The 22143-nt window shown below is 37.3% G+C and overlaps 1 protein-coding gene across 2 annotated transcripts in view; it reads left to right on the forward strand.

Annotated features, from left to right (window-relative positions):
- Positions 1–22143, forward strand: part of LOC107685795 (ubiquitin-like domain-containing CTD phosphatase 1) — a 42318-nt gene that overhangs the window by 4451 nt on the left and 15724 nt on the right. The window contains exons 5-9 of one of the 2 annotated variants that reach the window (XM_016482515.1): positions 5259–5357; positions 5447–5484; positions 5709–5807; positions 9086–9202; positions 11389–11516. In XM_016482515.1, coding sequence (XP_016338001.1) covers positions 5259–5357; positions 5447–5484; positions 5709–5807; positions 9086–9202; positions 11389–11516 — 481 coding nt within the window. Of the gene's footprint in view, positions 1–5258; positions 5358–5446; positions 5485–5708; positions 5808–8457; positions 8557–9085; positions 9203–11388; positions 11517–22143 lie in introns of both variants that reach the window. The other variant, XM_016482516.1, reaches the window with a different exon arrangement.

A 22143-nucleotide genomic window follows, 5' to 3' on the forward strand; every position in this document is an offset into this window, starting at 1 on the left:
ACTGTAAGTATGTTTTTTATATTTAAAGAGTTTTTATATTTTATATATTTAAAGCGAGTTTTTGGGCAGTGTAGGGTAGGGCTTGTTGTTTGTCATTTCTCCGATCCCAAATGCAGACATGGTTTTATGTTTACGTGGCGTGATGCAATGCAACGTGTAAAAGGACAGTATAAGTAATTATAATCCGTAATCATGTCCCCACTGGATGCAACAAATGCAAATTATAATACGTTTATAATGAGTTTTAATGTTTTTGTCTCGTTGCTCCGGCCGGGACAAGGCATCACAATATGGCAAGGGGCGTAACATTTCCGTCACACGCTTGAGGTATTCGGCCAATCACAACGCACTGGATAGCTGGCCAATCACAGCACACCTCGCTTTTCAGACCGATGAGCTTTGTAAAAATTGACACGTTTCAGAAAGGCGGGGCATAGAGGAGAAACAATAATGTACAGTATGTGGAAAATAATGTGTTTTTTTAACCTTAAACCGCATAAACACATTTCATTACACCAAATACACAAAATAATGTTCTTTTTAGCAACATCATATGACCCCTTTAATACAAGTCACGCGCAATTAAACTGTTCTCTCATTGGTCAAAGTTCCATGGTTTATTTTCAGGGATTCCACTTAGCTGTCATGGCTGTCAACCGTCAGGATGGAACGACAACAGCTTCGGGGGCTTATTGTTGTTTTTTGGGGTTTTTTGTAGCTGTCGTTATATTAATTTATCATTTTGAGCAGGAGTCCAGGATTCATCTGGAATTTTTTTTTTTTATGCACCTACTAGGAAGAAGAGCAATAAGACGGCATTATAAAATGAAAATGTGCGCTTTGATTTTGAATGGCAAAGACGTGCTCACCCACAGACATTCACAGGTTCAATTTGAGGTATTAGCAAAACAACAAAGCTAATGCTTTTCACGGAACTTACGTAATTACCCCATTATACATTGTGATATAGCCTGGTTCGTTGGTCCGTTAGATCGATTGCTTTTTCACTACAACCGAACCGCTCCAGAGTTCGTTTTCAATCGAGCCGAGACCACCTCGTTTAGGCGATCTCGGAACGATTGTTTTGGCGCGGATCCGAGCGCGATTGCCGTGTTCACATATGCCCAAACGAACCGAGCTAAGGAGGGAAACGTGCCTAGTTCTGAAACAACGGGCCAGGTGTGAAAGCACCCTAACAATCCTGTACAGTGTTTTCTGCTGCTTGCGCTGCCTGGCATCTCTGTTCAAGCCACAGTATTTTGTCTCTTCGGAAGAAACTCTTGACTCTTTTGTTAAGTATCTGATACCTCGTTGCTTCTTCCTGTCTGTATTCATCGGTCCTTGCTTGTTCCTTCATCTGTTTAGCGGCTCTACGTTCATCAATCAGTTTTCAGGTGTCTTCCTGGATCCAGCATTCACGTTGTGTTCCCTTTCGCCAGCCTACTATTGCTTCAGCACAAGATATCACCATGTGTTTGAATGATGACTATTGATCTTCCACTGCACCATTCTCAGGATTCTGAAGCACATCTGCAAGGCACTGCTGGTATTGTTGATTGACCGCATCATTCTTCAGCTTGTCCACATCAAATGGTCTTTTTGGCTTGCGTGCTTGTTGTTTCTTCAGTTGCAACCTCCGCACCGCTTTTAGAAGGTGGTGGTCCGAACCAACGTCAGCACCACGGTAGATACGCGTGTCCTGCAGCGCTGATCTCCAAGATCTGATAATGCTGATGTAGTCGATCAAGTTGCTGATTAAACTGTTTGGTGCACACCAGGTCTTCTTGTGTATAATGTTTGTGGACAAAAAAACGTGTTGCTGATGCAGAGGCCATTTGTGTTGCAGAACAGAAGACGACACTCACCGTTGCTGGTAGTATGGAGGCTGGTGCCGTATGGGCAAATAACATGTTCCAATCCCTGCCGGCAGGCACTGATTTGTGCATTGACATCTCCACAAAGCACAATGACATCATGACAAGGCACTTCACTAATGACATCCTGCAGCTGATTGTAGAAAGCATCCTTTTCGGTCTCTTCAGTGTCTTCCGTTGTGTAAACGCTTGGACAATGGTGGTTTTTGAGTGCCGCGAGATGAACCTGGTGGTAATTATATGGTCATTCGCAGGCTTCCAGCCAATAAAAGCCGTTGTTGCTCAGCATCACACTGACACTGCATGTGTCGCTCCTCGTGGCCGAAGTACAATAACATATTGCCATCGCTGACCTTTCTTTCACTGCCAGTCCATCTCATCTCACTAATGCCCAAATATGTAACTTGTAATTAACTAATTCTAGAGTGAGCTGTGCTAGTTTTCCAGCCTGGATCAACTCTAGTTCCTATTGGCTTTCATCCGACTCCGTCATAATGTGCAGTGAACCTTCTTCTTGCTGATCCTTTTTGCTTTGTTTGCTTGCTATTTCTTTAGCAGTGTGGTTTTATGGAGAGAAATTGTTAGCCCAATGCTCAACCCTCCTCCTTTTGAACCGGGCTTGGTTATATTTTTAAGCAAAATATAATAATGGTTCAAAAGGAAAACCTTAAAGCCCATACAGTAACTTTTCTCAGTCACATGGCGTTTTGCCATATCTAAATGTAAAAATAATAATAGCCTGATGAAACATCTGGTCTTACCTTTTAATATTCATATCCAATTTTGCTCAACTGATGAAATATTCAAATATTTTTTTTGTAGAAAAATTATATATAAAATGTATAAAATCCCAAGTTAAAAATATATTTGTTTTCTTGGCTGTTATTTTAAAAGTGCTATGTATTATTGTTTTTTTCTTAAGGTATGAAATAACCAGGGGACTTTTTCCCCATATACAGGTGCATCTCAATAGATTAGAATGTCGTGGAAAAGTTCATTTATTTCAGTAATTCAACTGTGTTATAGAAGTATTCTAATTTGTTGAGATAGTGAATTGGTGGGTTTTTGTTAAATGTGAGCCAAAATCATCACAATTAAAAGAACCAAAGACTTAAACTACTTCAGTCTGTGTGCACTGAATTTATTTAATACACGAGTTTCACAATTTGAGTTGAATTACTGAAATAAATGAACTTTTCCACGACATTCTAATTTATTGAGATGCACCTGTATGTAGTTTGTTAGAGGTCATTCAGTGTAAAAGAAACAAAAGGCCAGTCTGAAATCATACAAAAATTGATAGTCATTCGACAGTCTGTGATATCATCAAAAGGTGCCATGAAGTGTGGTGTTGCAGCAAAGTGAGTTGATTGCTTGAGTTTATTGTAACCTAAGATACATTTGGTCTAACCCCTTTATGGCATTCAGTGAATTTTTTAATAAGTAAAAGTTGTGAATAATTGTGATTTAACTTTACTGGTCAAGCTCACTGCTTGATATAGGTGGCCATTTAATAGCCTACAATATAAGGTGAAGTAGAAATGTTGTCATTTATTGTAATGCGAATTCTCTGTTATACCACTGTGTCGTCCATTATACTGAATGACAATATCACGGTCAATTTTACCATTCTATATTATATCATTATATTTCAGAAAAATAAGGAATGTTTAGCACTGACAAATATGTTAAACTTAATATTAATATTTTCATGGATATATTTATTGTTTAGTTTTATTGATTTATTTTAGATGACCACAAACAGAGAAAGTTTATAGGCACTGCCAAAAAGTAAACCCAATAGCTTGGGTGGCACTCTTAGCAAGGTAGCGAGAAAGGTATTGAGGATTGCAGTTGTCAGGATAATAGGTTACCAATATTTCTAAACAAGAGAGTCTCCCCTCACAATGTCACAAGTTCAAGAGAGGCCACTGAGGGGATTCTCCACACAAAATACGTACCCTGATAACATAATTTTTGTTGGTTTTCATAAATATAGCTGCAAGCAGTAATTGTTGGAGACAAGCATGTCAGAAACAAAGTGACAAGCTAAGCAAGCATGGCAGGGAGCATCAGAACAGTAGAGTAAAATGAATTTAATTTTCAACATCAGCTTCTGCTGTCATTTACTCGGCAATATTATTAACTAATATTAATTAATTAATTAATTAATACATTTATGTAAAAATAAAAAAAATATATATATATTGCCCTGGTTTCACAAACAGGGTTTATGTTAAGTCAGGATTAAGCAATAGTGCAATTAGGACATTTAAGTAGCTTTTATAAACCTTAGAAAAAAAATACTGATGTGCATCTTGAGGCAAATCAATGACACTTACATATTTTAAGATATGTTATTACAAGTTTCTTTTAGTTAAAACAGCCAGACATGCATTTTAGTCTGGGACTAGGCTTAAGCCTTGTCTGTGAAACCAGGGGATTGTGAACTACTTATTAAAATGTATAAAAGAATGTGATCATACAAAATTGTATTATATTGTGAATAATTTTCACTTCCTTACAAAAAGTTGCTGACAAATGGGTAACCTAGTTGTTTGAAGGATGGCGGCAAAGTATAAAGATTTAAAATTACAATTAGTATTTGTGGGCTGCACTGTGATCCTTAGAGTCTTTTAATATGTCATCAAATGATTCTTGTTTTAAATATGCCTGACAAGATTTTTTTAGTATATAAACTCCTTTGTCTGTTTAGTATATTAAACTCTCTTTGTTCAATATATACAGTAAAAACAGCATGAACGAGTACATCCCTCTGAAACTCATCAAATACACTAATGACTCTTTACTTAAAGGGGTCATATGATGCGATTTAAATTTTTCCTTTCCCTTTGGAGTGTTACAAGCTCTTGGTGCATAAAGAAGTAATGGCATCAACAGTATGTGAGGGGCGTAACATTTCCGTCTCACGCTTGAGGTATTCGGCCAATCACAACGCATTGGATAGCTGGCCAATCACAGCACACCTCGCTTTTTCAGACCGATGAGCTTTGTAAAAATCGACGCGTTTCAAAAAGGCGGGGCATAGAGGAGAAACAATAATGTACAGTATGTGGAAAATAATGTGTTTTTTTAACTTTAAACCGCATAAACACATTTCATTACACCAAATACACAAAATAATGTTCTTTTTAGCAGCATCATATGACCCCTTTAAAGAAATATTAAGGTTCTTTGGAGATATAATGTTCCAGACTGCTTGATCCATTACCAAAGAAGCATGTCAAAATTATTCAGGAAAATAAGATTTTCTTATCAAAGTGATAAAATGTTGTGTTGCAAAACTGAGTACACCCTCCTATAATCTGTGTGTGTGTCTAGTAGTGTATATTGTTAATATATATATTTTTTCTATAAATGTAGATCATAAGTCATGTGCAGAAACAGGCCAGGAGCTGATGAGACCATACTTACATGAATTTCTTACATCAGCATATGAGGACTATGATATTGTCATCTGGTGTAAGTATCTATCTAGACAATCAAGTTTTGCAGAATCTTCCTGACGCTCAAGAACTCAGATGTTTTGTTTCTCTTTCATGTCTTTTCAGCTGCAACGAGTATGAAGTGGATTGATGCTAAAATGAAAGTAGGTCCATTTATATATTTTGTTTTCTGCATTATAATGGAAGTCTTCAACCATAATTCATATAAATATTCTGATGCGCTAAAAGGGTTTTCCACTGAAATTTGCAGTTTTCCCACAAGCCTCAAATGTGCCTCAGTTTATGATGGTACTCTTGTGTTAAATAGTTAAGTATGGCCCCCTTTCATTAGCATATTGGTTAATATTGGATCTGTTTTTTTTTTTAGGAGCTGGGGGTGACGGACAACCTAAACTATAAGATCACCTTCATGTTGGACAGTGCAGCTATGATCACTGTGCACACACCTAAAAGAGGAGTTGTAGAGGTCAGACATATTCTAGTAAAAAAAAAAAAAACACATCATTGTCTCTGTCAAGTCACATTTATTTACAGTTATAGAGTACAAATTGTTTATACAGTACAGGTTGTTTCAAAGCAACATCACATTAATAAACAGGAAAATAATTATTAATGTTGTAAAATTCATAAATTATAAAACAAATTCAATTTAAAGGTGACATATCATGAAAATCTGACTTTTCCAGGTTTTAAGTGCTATAATCAGGTCCCCGGTGCATCTACCAACCAAGGAAATGTGAAAAAGATTAACCCAGTAACTTTGTTTTGGTAAGCCTTTTTCTGCGAGCGTCTGAGGAAACGAGCGTGTCTGATTTCGCTCCCTTGGTGTCATTGCAAAGGTATCTCATTATAATATTACCGCCCCTTAATCTGTAAGTTTCCACCCACGGTGCCGTCATTGTGTTTTCGCAAGCGACAACGGTGTACCAGCTCTAATGCCATGGTGAAAGTTTGAGCAAAACATACTAACTGTTCTGCCTTTGTCTGCACAGACGAGCACAGAACACTATTTAGATCTCAAATAAACATGCGATTTATTTCCCAGCAGTTTACCTTCACAGACATAACCGACATAATAACTCGTGTGTTTTTAACGTAAATTTGTGAGTGAATGAGAACTTAGTTTAGTACTCACATGCTGTGACAGCCGCTTTCTGTCCGTGTGCTTTGGATTATGGGAAATGTTCAGTCAATGCACCTTCTGATTTTGACAGTCTTATCAGGTTGTAAGATGCAATCTGACCGCCCACTAACTCTGCTGTCTTCTTGCAGCCAGTGACTATGCTCTCAGGAAACCGTATATCAGAAGTTTACTTGAGTTACAGAGTTAACCAAACTCATACAGAGTTAACCAAACTCATATGGTTTAAACCGCATGATTTCAGCGCGATAAACATGATAATCAGAACCATAACAGATGTTTTTAGGAGGTCCGAGCTGTAATGGCACAGCTCTATTCTGGAAAAGGGGGTGGGGAGTAGTGTTGCTTTCGTCAACGAAAATTATGACTAAATATCGTCGTCAACGAACCTTTAGCACGTGGTGTGACGCTCTGCGTATTATCCATAGACTGTATAAAAACATATCCTGCTCTATGCGTGAGCGCTCCGCTCAGTCGCTCCACTCATATACCGTTCATGCTCATCGGAACAGCAAAGTCCACTCAAAAATCAAGCTGACAGGAAACATCTATGTAGTACAGTATTGTTTCTGTTTGCAATAGCCCTGCTGTGTTGTAACAAGGTGTGGTAAATGGGCAACTCTGGTAACGCTGCCCTCTCATTCATTGATCTGCTAACCGTTATGCTCACGCGTCCTCTGATGATAATAATAGATTTCTAGGATTAAACATTATTTGGATAATTGGTAAAAAAAAAAATCTATTAATAGCCCTACCGTGTGTTAGACCTGAAAAACTAAAAAGCAATTTATTTCATTTGTGCTATCATTAGTAATTTCTTTATTTGTTCTTATTTTATTATTAACTGCTTAGCCTCCTTGTCATTTTTTATTCAATTCAAAGTTTTAAATCAAGCTATCTCGTGCTACTGCAACAAAATTACCCAACTGTAAAATAAAAAATACACTGAGTGAGCAAAACTTTGTTTAATTACCATTATAACTAGCTATCTCACATTTAAACGAAAAACAGCGTGTTTCTGCTTCCACTCAAAATAGGCATTTTCAAAATTATATAATAAATGATCTGTGGAGTATTCTGAGCTGAAACTTCACAGACACATTCTGGGGACACCTGAGACTTGTATTACTTATTGTAAAAAGGGGCATAATATGTCTGAGCATATGAGTACTAAACTAAGTTCTCATTCACACACAAGTTTACGTTAAAAACACACATGAGTTACAAAAACAGTCGGTTATGTCTGTGAAGGTAAACAGCTGGGAAATAAATGTTTTATTGTTTATTTTAGATCTGTGTGGCAGCAGCAATACAGTAAATAAATCAATAAATCCACTGCTCTCTTGTCTCCTCTGAGGCTGGGACTCTAAATAGTGTTCTATGCTTGTTTGTGCAGCCAAAGAAAGAACAGTTAGCATGTTTTGCTCTAACTTTCGCCAAGGCATTAGAGCTGGTACACCGTTTTCGCTTGCGAAATCAAAATGACGGCGCCGTGGGTGGAAACTTACAGATTAAGGGGCGGTAATATTATAATGAGATCCCTTTGCCACATCACCAAGAGAGCGAAATCGGACGCACTCATTTTCTCAGACGCTTGCAGAAAAAGGCTTACCAAAACAAAGTTCCTGGGTTAATCTTTTTCACATTTCCTTGGTTGGTAGATGCACAGGGGACCAGATTATAGCACTTAAAACCTGGAAAAGTCAGATTTTCATGATATGTCACCTTTAATTTTCTTTTTCTTTTCTCTGTGCCGGATTGCTGATTATGATCATTTGCAGTCAGCCGCAAATATGATTTGACGGCGCGGGCGCGAATGTGGGAATGGTGCGTGTGCTTAGCCTACTGCGTTCACAGTTAAATGCATTTATGTATGTTATATATATATATATATTTGTGTGTGTGTGTGTTTGTATTTTTACTTATGTATATGTTAATATTAATATAGAACGAAAGTGTTTTTTTTTTTTTTTAGGAACTGGGGGTGACGGACAACCCAAACTATAAGATCACCTTCATATTGGACGGTGCAGCTATGATCACTGTGCACACACCTAAAAGAGGAGTCGTAGAGGTCAGACATTCTAGTAAAAAAACAACACATCATTGTCTCTGTCAAGTCACATTTATTTAGAGTTATAGTGTATAAATTGTTTATAAAGTACATGTTGTTTCAAAGCAACATCACAATAAACATGAAAATAACTTGATGTAAAATTCATCAATTATAAAACAAATTAAATTTAAACTCTAATGCAGCTCTACAAAGACACTAGTGTCATTATTCAGCTCAATTTAGTTCAGTTTTTAACACTGTCCATGTTGCAAAATTAATCAATTATGAAATGTATTTTAATTCAGCAATAATCAGCTTTACAGAAGGCAATAGTCTCATCATTCAGTCAGTCATTATAAGTCAGTTCAATATTAATTTAGTTCAGTTCAATAACAGTGTCAATGTTGCAGTTCCAGCTCAATTAATTTCAAATTTTGTTCTCGTCCGATAGTGGCAGTGCAGTTAAATCAATAGTATAAATTAATATTAATTGTCTTTTAAACCCCAGTGTATTATTAGTGCATAATGTGTACTTATAATGTTTCAGGTGAAGCCTTTAGGAGTCATATGGGGTAAATATAGTGAGTTCTACAACAGGAAGAACACAATTATGTTTGATGACATCGGAAGAAACTTTCTCATGAATCCACAGAATGGACTGAAGGTATGCTAGAGTCGATGTTTACACTTAATTTCTGATTTAAATAGGGAATTAATTAAGATTTTTTTGGCGCCTCATGAACCAATCTGATTCTGGGAATCACAATCCAATTCTAAATTGATTCTTAATCTACATTTTTTCTTATTTATTATTCTGCAGTAATATTAAATCTTAATATTAAATCTATAAATAAATTAGTACTTTTACTGAGCCAAGGAGGCATTACAAATAAATGTATTACAGATAAATGTTTTTTTATATATATTATTATTTTATTTTTTTTACTTTCTAATCATCAGAGAATCCTAAAAACTGCATATCGGTTTCCACAAAAATATGAAGCAGCAAAACTGCTTTTAAAATTGATAAGAAGAAATGTTACTTGAACACCAGTTCAGCAGAATTATTTCTGAAGGATCATGTAATGCTGAAGACTGGAGTAATGGTTGCTGAAAATTCAGCTTTTCATCACAGTAATAAATTAAATGTTTTCAAATACATTAAAAACAAAAACAGTTATTTTAAATTATAATATATCACACTATATACAGTGGGTACGGAAAGTATTCAGACCCCCTTACATTTTTCACTCTTTGTTATATTGCAGCCATTTGCTTTCTCATGAATCCACAGAATGGACTGAAGGTATGCTAGAGTCGATGTTTACACTTAATTTCTGATTTAAATAGGGAATTAATTAAGATTTTTTTGGCGCCTCATGAACCAATCTGATTCTGGGAATCACAATCCAATTCTAAATTGATTCTTAATCTACATTTTTTCTTATTTATTATTCTGCAGTAATATTAAATCTTAATATTAAATCTATAAATAAATTAGTACTTTTACTGAGCCAAGGAGGCATTACAAATAAATGTATTACAGATAAATGTTTTTTTATATATATTATTATTTTATTTTTTTTACTTTCTAATCATCAGAGAATCCTAAAAACTGCATATCGGTTTCCACAAAAATATGAAGCAGCAAAACTGCTTTTAAAATTGATAAGAAGAAATGTTACTTGAACACCAGTTCAGCAGAATTATTTCTGAAGGATCATGTAATGCTGAAGACTGGAGTAATGGTTGCTGAAAATTCAGCTTTTCATCACAGTAATAAATTAAATGTTTTCAAATACATTAAAAACAAAAACAGTTATTTTAAATTATAATATATCACACTATATATATATAAACGCACAGGGGTGCACAAGTTTTGCAGCCTGGTTCTCATAAGAGTACCTGGAGATTTGGTTTGGTCCTCACACTGCACATAGTGTGACCCAATAAATATAACTATACAAAAAATAAATGAATAATTGTGATAATAATATTATTGCACTTTATTTTAGTTTTTTTTATATAAAATAATAAAATGTGATAATACGATTATATTTTAAAATAAAAAGGGAGTATTAAATAAAATAATTTATATTATAAAAATAATATTATAGTAAACTTAAAAATAAAATGCTAACATTTACTTTTTTTAATATATGAATTTCCATAATTTTCTAACTTAAAATTAGCACGCTTTTATTTTGGCTGGTTGCCGGCAAGTAAGTGCATGTGCTAGATTTATGCCAATTCATCATCAGATTTTCTTACAAGTCCTGAAAGTAGACAAAGAGAATCCAATCAAACAAATGAGACAAAAAAAAATTCTTTGTCATTTATTTATTGAGAAAAATGACCAAGTGTTACATTTCTGTGCGTGAATCTCTATGATCAGCTGTTAATTTGAGGGTGAAATTAGAGTCCATCTGTTCAGAGGTGTTTTCAAAAGTGGAAATGTAAGGGGTTCACAAACTTTCAAGGAGCACTGTATATACATATATATACACTTTTGTTTCATAGTGTAGCTTCAAAACTTACAATCATTGCAACATTGAGCAAAAGCGCAAGTTTCTCACAGCACATATCCTGTGCAATGAACCCGTAGTGATTCGCTTCAACCTTTCCAAATTTTATGGAAGTTTAAATGCTTGTTCACAAGATAATTGACAGCAAGAAGAATATTGTTTTGCTCTTATATATGTGCCAGCTGTAGTGAAGATCTAAACATATCAATTCTTCAAAATCATTCTAGAATCGTTAAAAAAAAATCATGATGCAACAATTTTTTTTCTTCTCCCACCACTAATGTTGTGTCAATTAATTGTTTCTGTCATTCTGTATTGGTCACAGATCAGACCATTCATGAAGGCACACTTAAACCGTGAGAAAGACAAAGAACTCTACAAGTTGTCTCTGTATCTGAAGGAGATTGCTAAACTCGATGACTTCTCAGGTCTCAACCACAAGCACTGGGAAAGGTAAAATGAATAAAATACTATATTCACTTTAATACTGATTCACAGCAATAGAAAATGAAAGCTACAAATGAGATTTGAGAAATGAGGAGAGATGTAGAGTGCTGATTTTAAGACTACGTGAAATAAAACAAATCTTAGCTGAAAAAAATAAAAAAAATAAATACATAATATTATTTTAAAAAAAAACTTACTTTACTTTAGCTAGTTGCCAAGGCAAATGTTTTCATTTTCATTTAGTTTAAGGTGAAGTACTAAAATAACTAAAAATACTTAAACTAAAAACTAAAACTCATAAAACTATAGACATGAAAAAAATAAATCAATAAAATCTTATTAAAAATATAGCAGCAATGACTGGCCCAAGCATCTCTGACATGGCCACTCCGGTTGCTTTAGGAAGACAATGCACGGGAGGCAGATGCATTAAACCCTCTGTTAGTCTTTAGTTGTTAGCGACCAAAAACGTTTATGCTTTTATTTTATTTTTTATTTATTTATATTTTAACTTTTTCGGAATGCTATGATATTGATTATTTTAGATGCACTTGGTGCTAAACTCTAAAAAATAAAAAAAAATAAAAATCAACAGTGTAAACACACATACCCATGTACACACATACAAACGAAATGGTGTTATTGTAACACACAGACAAAGTGAGGTCAAAGACTCAGTTAGATATCACTTACGAGTTAAGTGAGAAGATTCAACATTTGGAAAAGAAATGGTATAAACAGTAACAAAATTTAGAATTTGATAACATCTAATTATATTTCCAAATGCAATACCTAATAAAAGTAAGTAATTATGTCTGAAAACACCATTTATTTACCCATTTAGGATCCTCAATAACCGCATTTCCATTGTTGGGTCAAAAGCGGGTGTGCTAGTGCATGCCAGGGCCACTCGCGTTTCCACTGTCACTTCTGGAGCTTGATCGTGCCTCGTCAGGGCTTCCTCGAGGCCAACGGCCAGCTCGGGCTTGAGGCAGTGGTGTAGCGGCAGCCGGGGTAGGAGAAATAGGGCTGGAAGTAGCACTCGCTCTTTGGATCCAGTCAGAGCGGCTCTGGATCCAGTGCCCCAAGGAGGTGGGAGTGGCCGCGTTACATGGTGCACGAGAAACGTTTTGCGTGCTCACGAGAAACTATCGCATGCTCACAAGAAATGTTTTGCGTGCTCACGAGAAACGTTTTGCGTGCTCACAAGAAACTTTTCAATTTTCAGGTGTAGGTATTTTATATTAGCATTATTTTACTGACAAATGTCGAGAGGGCACTGTTGTAGCGCGAAAGTACATTAATATGATGCGCGGATCTCTCCACTCGCACAAGGATTTCCTTTGCTCACGCACAAAACCGGATGCACGCTCTTAGATATACGCTGCTCTCACCCAGAAGAGTGTTTGCACACTTAAAACGTGTCCGTTGCAATTGCGAATCTCTTCTCTCGCTCAAAGTGTGCGTGTGTGAGCGCTCAAACTGTGTCCTGTGCGCTGAAAAATAATTATTTTCGCACCTGGGCTAAACCTTGTCAAAAGTTATCTACAAATCAGACTTCCACGACTGACCGATGAAAATGCTACATGAAATCTAATTGGCTGAGAGGGAACTGCACCTGGAATTCCTTTGACAATCAAAGATGGAGCTGAAATTTCTTTACAATTTAATAACATTTAGTCATATTAATCAAATGTATATTAGAAATGGCTGGGATTGGGGTGCTTGGATGATTTGTACAAATAAATAACCTAGTCTGTCTAACTGGTTGGTCAAACCTCTCTGAGCGATATATCTAAATGAACAAAAAAAGTATATGATTCGGTTCAAGTGGTCATATATGTCTTGTGTACTTGTGTTGAAATATATATACAACAACATCTGATTTAAGACAGAACTATTTAGATCAAGGGTCAGATGCACTATTTCCTAAATAATTAAAATGTGGAATGTATACTACCATAATGAATTTCTCATATTTGTCATAACATTGTTATATTATATGGGTTTAATGAATTTGCAGACAATGTAGTTATCTGTAACTGTCATGTAACTGTAAATTCACTCTCAGGTGCGAAAATAATTCATTTCTAGTCAGTGCTTGAAATAGGACTTCTGACATGTTGTTCACATGGTGATTAGAAATGACACTATAAAGCACACTACCCAGGAGGTAATTTGAAATCGGTAAACTTCTGGAAAGTTCAAGGATCCAGTAAGGGAATGCATTAGTAATAAGTAATAAGTTCAAAACATCGCTAATGCAGAGAAAACACGGACGATTTCATCAAAGATGGCAGAGAGAATAGTGACTCACGTCCAGATGGCAGTAAATTATTCTTTTCACCGTGTATTTGGCTTAAAAGCACGAGTGTTTTATAATGAATGCCGACTGAAGGTGGTTTAGATTATGCTGGTCAGTGGTTTAGTTATTCTGCATGGATCCATATAGTAGCATGTACAGTCAGGTTAAGGCAGCAGGTTTAGTGGTCTTTTGGCGGAATCTAAATCTCCCTGTGGTGCTGTTTGGTATCGCAGCTTAACTGGTGCTTATTCATATTAAAAATGCTCTAAACAATTTTCTTTCTTTCTTTCGGCATTATATACATACATTGGGAATTGTGAAAATTAAGTTGAGTAAGGGTTGAGTACCAGCACTTCTTTTTTTCCCACTTCAAGCACTGTTTTTAGTGCAAGAGCACGGAGAGATTTGCGAGTGCAAAGGACACAGTTTGAGCGCGCACACGGGCACACTTTGATACTCGCGCATCATAGCAATGTACTTTCGTGCTACAACAGTGCACTCTCGACATTTTACAGTAAAATAATGCCATACTACATATTCCATGCTTTTGTTTTCTTTGTTGTAAGATGGCAGAGAATGAAACTGTAACCAGAAACCAGAACCAGAAACTGGAAACTGTAACGCGTGAAGCGGGATTTATACTTTCGCCTGGCTCCGCTCCGCGAGCTTCCGCTGACTGTGCGCACACCTTCCCAAACGGACGAGGCTTTTATACTTGTCGCGTTCGCCGTTGTACTATTCTTTGAAACGACAGGGTGGGACGAGTAATTGTCCTCTAAAACCATCGGGAATCACCGGTGAAAAGATATAATTTGCTGGTACAAGACTTCTCACATGATGAATGATTTGATGAATTAATATTTTTTTTATGTACAAACTGATTAAAACAATCTTAAACTATTGGCATTATTTCGTATTAGACACAAGACAACTTTAAGCAAATAGTGTATAAATAATATCTAAATTAATTCTAATTCTATTTTTATACAATAAAAATAAAATGTACTTCAAATAAAAAGCCTTGGACAAACTATGCAAAAAAACTATGCATTGTTTTCCGTCAAAGCATCAAAAAGCACCTGATGGAGTTTGAACTTCACATCAAACTGCTTCTGTTTCACACAAATGCCGGAACAGACGTGCATGTTCGGCTAGAACCGCCCTGAACTCGTGCATCTTCAGATGCGGAGCTGTGCGGTAAGTTCCAAAAAATGCCGTGTACACTGCCACGCGCGAACTTCCGCCAACACCGCGATGATGTCATATTTGCCATGTGCACCCAAGCCAACTTGCGGATGCGTCGAGTATAAATCAGCCTTGAGCTCGTGAAACGTTTCTCGTGCGCACGAGAAACTTTCGCGTGCGCATGAGATACATTACGCGAAAGTCTGTGTATTTTTTATTTTTGCAAAGGTCCTTTTAGGGGCTCTTTACATAACTGACGCGCTGTGAGGATAATAAAAGATTAGGCTATTATCATACTCCTCATTGAAAATGTCTTTAAAAAGGTCTTTTAAAACAGGTCTATTAATTTATACAATGAATTATAGGCCTATAATTAAAATTATTTACACTGCAGTCATCAATGAAAATTAAGAGAAGCTTTATTTCAAGCAACGACTTTAAAACGTTTAATGCAAAATACATTCTTTGGTTTTTTCACTATTTACGGGCCACAAGAGAAATATGAAGGGAATAATTCAAGACAGTTATATGACATTATCAGCATATGTTGAAGTAGATTTGTCTCTTGTCGTCTGAGAGGATATGCGCCGTTAATGTCAGATGCTGAAAGCGCCATCAGTTTTTACTTTTTGGCTTTCAATAATTGATATATATTGACTGACTTATAATTGACTGAGGTTAAGACGTTCATCCGCATAACTCTTGCGCAAAGTTTGCCAATATTGACTTAACGTATTACGACCGCTTGAAGAAATCAGACAAATCATATAGGCTATCAAAATCGTGTATTTATTTATGTATTTATTTATGTCATAAAATATATCATAATCATAGTTTTTGTTTGGGAGCTCCCTGTTTCTCTGACTGAAAATATAACCATGTATTGGTACTGGAGAGAGTGCTAAAGCTACTCAGGTCGTATTTTTGATGGAAAAATTATAGAAATGATCATTCTTTCTAAATGTGATGTATACTGTCTGTGACTGCAAATAAACAGAAACAAACGTGACTGAATAAGTTTCTGTCCTCTTTGTGAAATAACTGTGTGACTAATTTTCAATCCTTTAAATGAATTAATTATGATCAATGTATCACTTATTATTGTAAAACTGGTAAAACGATGCTTTGGTTTTAAATCTTTAAGTAAACAACAAAAAATGCATACAAATGGCCGCTTTTATCATGTTCGCTTTGTGATCTCGCTAGTTCCAGTGATTTATTTTGGATTAGTTTTCTGATAAACCTTCTCATTGTTGGTGAAATGATGGGGTTGCGTGACGTTGTTCCAGAGAGGTGTGTAAAGGGCGGGTTTTAGTCAAGCGCTGCAGAGCATCTGGCCCGACGGTGGAAACGCAGCTTGAGTTTGGTTTCGGTGCTGCAGGTCTGAGGCTATTATCCCCACCCGGCCCATTGAAAGCACTGGTTCGCACTGGCCCGATAGTGGAAAAGCGGCTAATGCCATGGCATCATATTGACAAACATTGGTGTGAACTGCTTCAATAGTTAAAAAAAATCAGAGTCTGCAATTTTCAAAAAATCCACATTCAAACCAAAGTTGCTGACTTCCTGTTGGTCTGATTTGAATGAGAAAGTTGTCGCCTCGATGAGAACAATATATGTACCGAGTTTGGTAAGAGCCTCAAAAATTCCCAGAAAGAATATTAACGTTTGGCACATTGCCATGGTAGCATGATTTAAAGGAACACTCCACTATTTTTGAAAATAGGCTCATTTTCCAACTCCCCTAGAGTTAAACAGAGCCTATTTTCAAAAACTGTGCAAGCAGGTGGTCACGTTGGTTACAATGACGGAAGTTAGCCTATTTTCAGGCACTGCGTAATATTATTGCGCCTGCTGCACCCATGGTATGGCAGCAAAGTTCCATGATAATTATGCCGGAATGAGAGTATAGTTCCTAGCCATATCAGCCTAGAAAATCGCAACTTTTCATTTTCCGTCGGTCTTAGTACATGATGTAACTACAGAAGAGTCAAGTTTTAAATAGGGAAAACTATAGAAACTCTTTGGTCACTGTTGACTTCTGCCATTTATCTAAGGTGATATTGGAAGTTTTTTTAAACATTAGATTCTTATTTACTTGGTTCCACAGTGTTTGCTGATTTAAATTGATTTAAACTGTTTTTTTGTTGTTGTTTTTTACATCAAGTAGGCCATGCCGTGTCTCCAATCTTATTTGTTTTGCTAATAAACGTAGCGTTTCTTATTTATTTGGTTCCACAGTGTTTAATGATTTTCAGTATAGGCTACCTAAACTTTGTGTAAGTTATTTGTTATTTTATATTAGGCAAATAGCATGGTGTATTTTTATTCGTTTTGTTAATAAAAGTTCTATGTTCTACGTTATATTTTGTTGTTGCTTGAATTTAATTCAAGCAACTGACGCGGAATTGCCGCTAATTTGAAAGTGAAAGTAACATTTGCACGGCGCTTTTAAGCTATTTAAAAGCGAAGGAAAGTAAGGAAAAGAGGGAAAACTCAAACGAACTAAAAACAAACAACTGCTTCACACGGAATTGGCACTAATTTGAAAATAAAAGAAAAATGCGCAAGCTATTTAAAACGGAAGGAAAGCCAGGAAAAGGGGGGAAACTACCCCCCTCTTTTCCTCACCGTCACAACCCTAAATTATACCCATCTACAGTGGGTACGGAAAGTATTCAGACCCCCTTCAATTTTTCACTCTTTGTTATATTGCAGCCGTTTGCTAAAATCATTTAAGTTAATTTTTTTTCCTCATTAATGTACACACAGCACCCCATATTGACAGAAAAAAACAGAATTGTTGACATTTTTGCAGATTTATTAAAAAAGAATGAAGGGGGTCTGAATACTTTCCGTACCCACTGTATCTCAAAATGCGCCATCAATGTGCTGTTGCCGTTTTTTTAAGTTATACGGTCAGGTTTGAACAAATCAAATGAGAAACTAAAGAAAAAAATTAATTTGAGCCGTTTACTATTATTTAGAGAGTTAACTATCAGTCTTTAAATGTGTTTTGTTCCAATGATTCCCACATACAGTAAATGGTTCAAATCAGTCTGTTGACATGTGTCATCCAGTTGTAAAAGACAGATGGTTCATTTGAATGGGTTGTTTCACCTCATATTATGTCTGTTGTGATACATTCATAATAAATTCATGCTGCTGTTTTTGCTTCATTTGTTGTTTGCTCATCTGGATTTAATTTAATATATGTAGGCCTACACGTGTACATTTAGTTTAATTGAGTTGGGGTGCCGTGGGAAAAAAACACTACAATGTGGTGCCATGCTTTCAAAAAGTTTGGTAACCACTGCTCTAGCAAACACTATGGGACTGCCGCCAGCAGGACCGGTGTCTGAAGCACGTGTGAAATAACTCCAATCCCATCGGCCCACATAACCCGTGACGTCACAGACAGGCGCCCGGAAGTATAAGAGGGCACCTGCCGAATACGTCACCAACTTTTGTTTGTCTTAGGAGACGTTTTTTTTGTTTTTTTTGTCAGTATGTGTGAAGACGTTATGGAGAAAACAAAGGCAAGTGAGCGTTTTAGAAAGTGTGTGCCTCCATGTCCGAGGTTTCTGACACCCGTCGGCTCTCAATGTGCTCATTGTGAGAAATTCTCAATGAAATAGCTTTGTTCGCATTTGTACCTCTTCTCGAGGGATGAGGGACAAGTGTCTGCGTCTCGTGGTTAGGGTCCCACTGCCTCAAATGCACAGTGAAGACTCAGATTGTGGGGTTTGTAGGTCGAGCTTCTGCTGCAAGCTCGAGCACTCGGTGGGATAAACATGCTTTTTCTCTTGGGTTATCTGATCGTGCGGATAGCACTTTATTGGGCTCATTTAGTGAAAGTGAGGATGTGGATGTGGTTGTCGATGAAAGTGTGAGCACTGAATCTTCCCAACCTAACTCCAGCCCCGCATACCGGAAAATGCTTGAGGTAATGGCGCGTGCCACTAAGAGGCTCGATTTAGTCTGGTCACGTGAAAGGCAGAAGCCCACCTGTGGCAGATTGGGCGAGCGCTTTCTGGCTGGTCATAACCTCCCCTCCCCTCCCCCAGGAGTCTCCCTTTTCTTCCCGACCTCCACACAGAATTAGTGAGATCGTGGGATAGACCATATTCGGCTCGGCTGCATCTTTTTCAGCATGCAGATTACGCTAATGTTGAGGGTGTGGCTGAGCACAATTATGTGAAGATGGCTCCTGTAGAGGAGAAGATTGCCATCTATGTCTCCCAGGGTGAGTTGTCTTCTTTAAAGACTCCTGCTCTGCAATCCAGACCGCATCTGAATGGCGCCCTGCCATTGGCCATATGTGGCGGCGGGTCAAGCTGGTGGAGCCTTGCACACAATAGGCTAACTTGCTTAAAGACCTAGATGAGGGCAAGGGTTTGTCTCCTGAGGCAATTGAGGAACTGCGCCTCACCACAGACTTGGCTCTTCACCACTAAGCATTGGGTCTGCAATGGCAGCATTGGTGGCTACTTAGAATCATTTGTGGATAAATCTCACAGACATCGGGAGGAAGGAGAAAGCCTTTGTTCTTGATGCTCCGCTTTCGCCTTCCGGGCTTTTCGGCACTTCCGTTGAGGCGGTGGTCGAGAAGTTCAGGGAGGCGAAGGCGCAGTCCGCTGCCTTCAGGAAGTTCATTCCCTGCCGTCCCAAGTCTTCCTCTAAAACTTCTGAGGGGGCTGGTGTTAAGTTGAGTTTGCTCTGTGTCCACTAGGGGGCACAGAAGTTTTTGGCATAAAGAGAGTGTTCATGTTTTTCCTTAAGTTGTTGTGAGGCACTGAAATAAAGGAGACGAACGGGATATCTTTGTTTGTTATTATTATGGATTAACACTGGTAGCAGAGGATAGCTGCTGGAAACTTCAAGGTCCCCCCATAGTTTGATGAAAAGAAGTCATATGAGAGTTGGAAAAATTAGGTGGAAATGTGGATGCGCATTACTGAACTGGAAGGCAAGAAACAAGCCCTGGATGTTGCATTGTTGCCAACAGGGAGAGCAAGAGATACCACTCTGAAAATACCCGCAGATGATTTGAACAAGGATGATGGTATGAAAAAAATTCTAGACATTTTGGACTCTGTGTTTTTAAAGGAGGAAAGAGATTGCCAATATGACGCACATACGGAGTTCGATCGGATCACCAGAGAGCATGGAGTTGTGATGACTGATTATATCATCGAGTTTGATCGCAAATATAACAAGCTACGTCATTTTGGTATGATACTTCCAGACACTGTGGGCCTTGATGTTAAAAGACAAATAGTTAGCATTTACTGCTTGTTCTACTCTGACTTTCTCTGACATGAAATCTGCTCTAAAACAAATTTTTGGCGAAAACCACGTTCATGAAAGTCACATTAAGGATGATTCTGCATATTTCACAGATTTCAGTAAGAAAGAGAATAAGTCACATCCACAAAAACAATCGAAGATGCAATATTCATGGTCGAATCACTTGGGACAGCAGTTATTGATACAGCATGCACCAAAACAGTGTGTGGACAGAAATGGCTTGATCATTATGTTAGTGGATTAAAACCAGCAGAGCAAAAACAAATGTGCATAGACAGTGCAAAAGCTTTCAAGTTTGACGACAAAGAGTTGTGCACTCAGCACAGAAATTAAAAATTCCAGCCATAATCGGACAGACTAAATGCCACATAGAGACTGAAGTAATTCCAGCAGATATCTACAGAAGTCCTAAGAGGCCATGGATTATTAATATTTGTATTTCTTGTTTTCTCATGATCGCGACTTAATTTTCTTGTGATCTCGACATAAGGAAAGTTGTTTTCTCGTTGTCACGACTTAATATTTTCTAGTTATCTCAACATAACGACAGTTGTTTTCTCATGATCACGACTTAATTTTCTTGTGATCTCGACATAAGGAAAGTTGTTTTCTCGTTGTCACGACTTAATATTTTCTAGTTATCTCAACATAACGACAGTTGTTTTCTCATGATCACGACTTAATTTTCTTGTGATCTCGACATAAGGAAAGTTGTTTTCTCGTTGTCACGACTTAATATTTTCTTGTTATCTCAACATAACGAAAGTTGTTGTTGTTTTTTTACAATGATTGTTTGATTTGTTTGATCTACTGTTGCTATAGTAATAAACTCCACACACATCTGATCAACAGATAGGCCTATGTTATGGGTATTTCAGCAAATTGTGCTTCGCTTAGTAATAACGTCTACAATACATAAATACATTTACAAATAAAGGCTAATCAATCACTGTTGATATTTTTTCCAGAGACAGTATGATGACATTTTTTTTTTTTTAAAGAGTGACGTGACATGTGGCCAAGTATGGTTACCCATACTAGGAATTAGTGCTCTGCATTTAACCCATCCTAAGTGCACACACACAGCAGTGAACACACACACACCGTGAGCACACACCCGGAGCAGTGGGCAGCCATTTATGCTACGGCGCCCCGGGGAACAGTTGGGGGTTCGGTGCCTTGCTCAAGGGCACCTCAGTCGTGGTATTGAAGGTGGAAGAGAGCGCTGTACATTCACTCCCCCCACCTACAATTTCTGCCGGACTTGAGACTCGAACTCGCCTTTGGGTTACGAGTCCGACTCTCTAACCATTAGGCCACGACTTCCCTGTCGTGTAATTTTGTTTGTGTAATTAACATGTTTAAATGGCCAAAGCAACACTGCAAACACAGGCGGAGCGACTTCAGAAGGATGCAGAGAACTATTCTAAAATCTTTTAGAGCTGCTTGGATTCAACTCACCTTTTATTTTAAATAAAATTATATATAATTTGTCATTTTTAGTAGTGATGTAGGATATGCTGTGACTGATATCATGTGTGTTACAAGCTTGGGATGTTGTTTGAAAAGAGTGTGTGTGTGTGTGTGTGTGTGTGTGTGTGTGTGTGTGTGTGTGTTTTCCACAAAGTGTGTGTGTGTGTGTGTGTGTGTGTGTGTGTGTGTGTGTGTGTGTGTGTGTGTGTGTGTGTGTGTGTGTGTGTGTGTGTGTGTGTGTGTGTGTGTGTGTGTGTGTGTGTGTGTGTGTGTGTGTGTGTGTGTGTGTGTGTTTTCCACGAAGAAATTTAGAAAATACAAAAGATTACAACACTGTAGAACATCACTATTTTAAATTAG

Source organism: Sinocyclocheilus anshuiensis, unplaced genomic scaffold (assembly GCF_001515605.1).
Source record: "Sinocyclocheilus anshuiensis isolate Anshui unplaced genomic scaffold, SAMN03320099.WGS_v1.1 scaffold1195, whole genome shotgun sequence".
NCBI lineage: Eukaryota > Metazoa > Chordata > Actinopteri > Cypriniformes > Cyprinidae > Sinocyclocheilus > Sinocyclocheilus anshuiensis.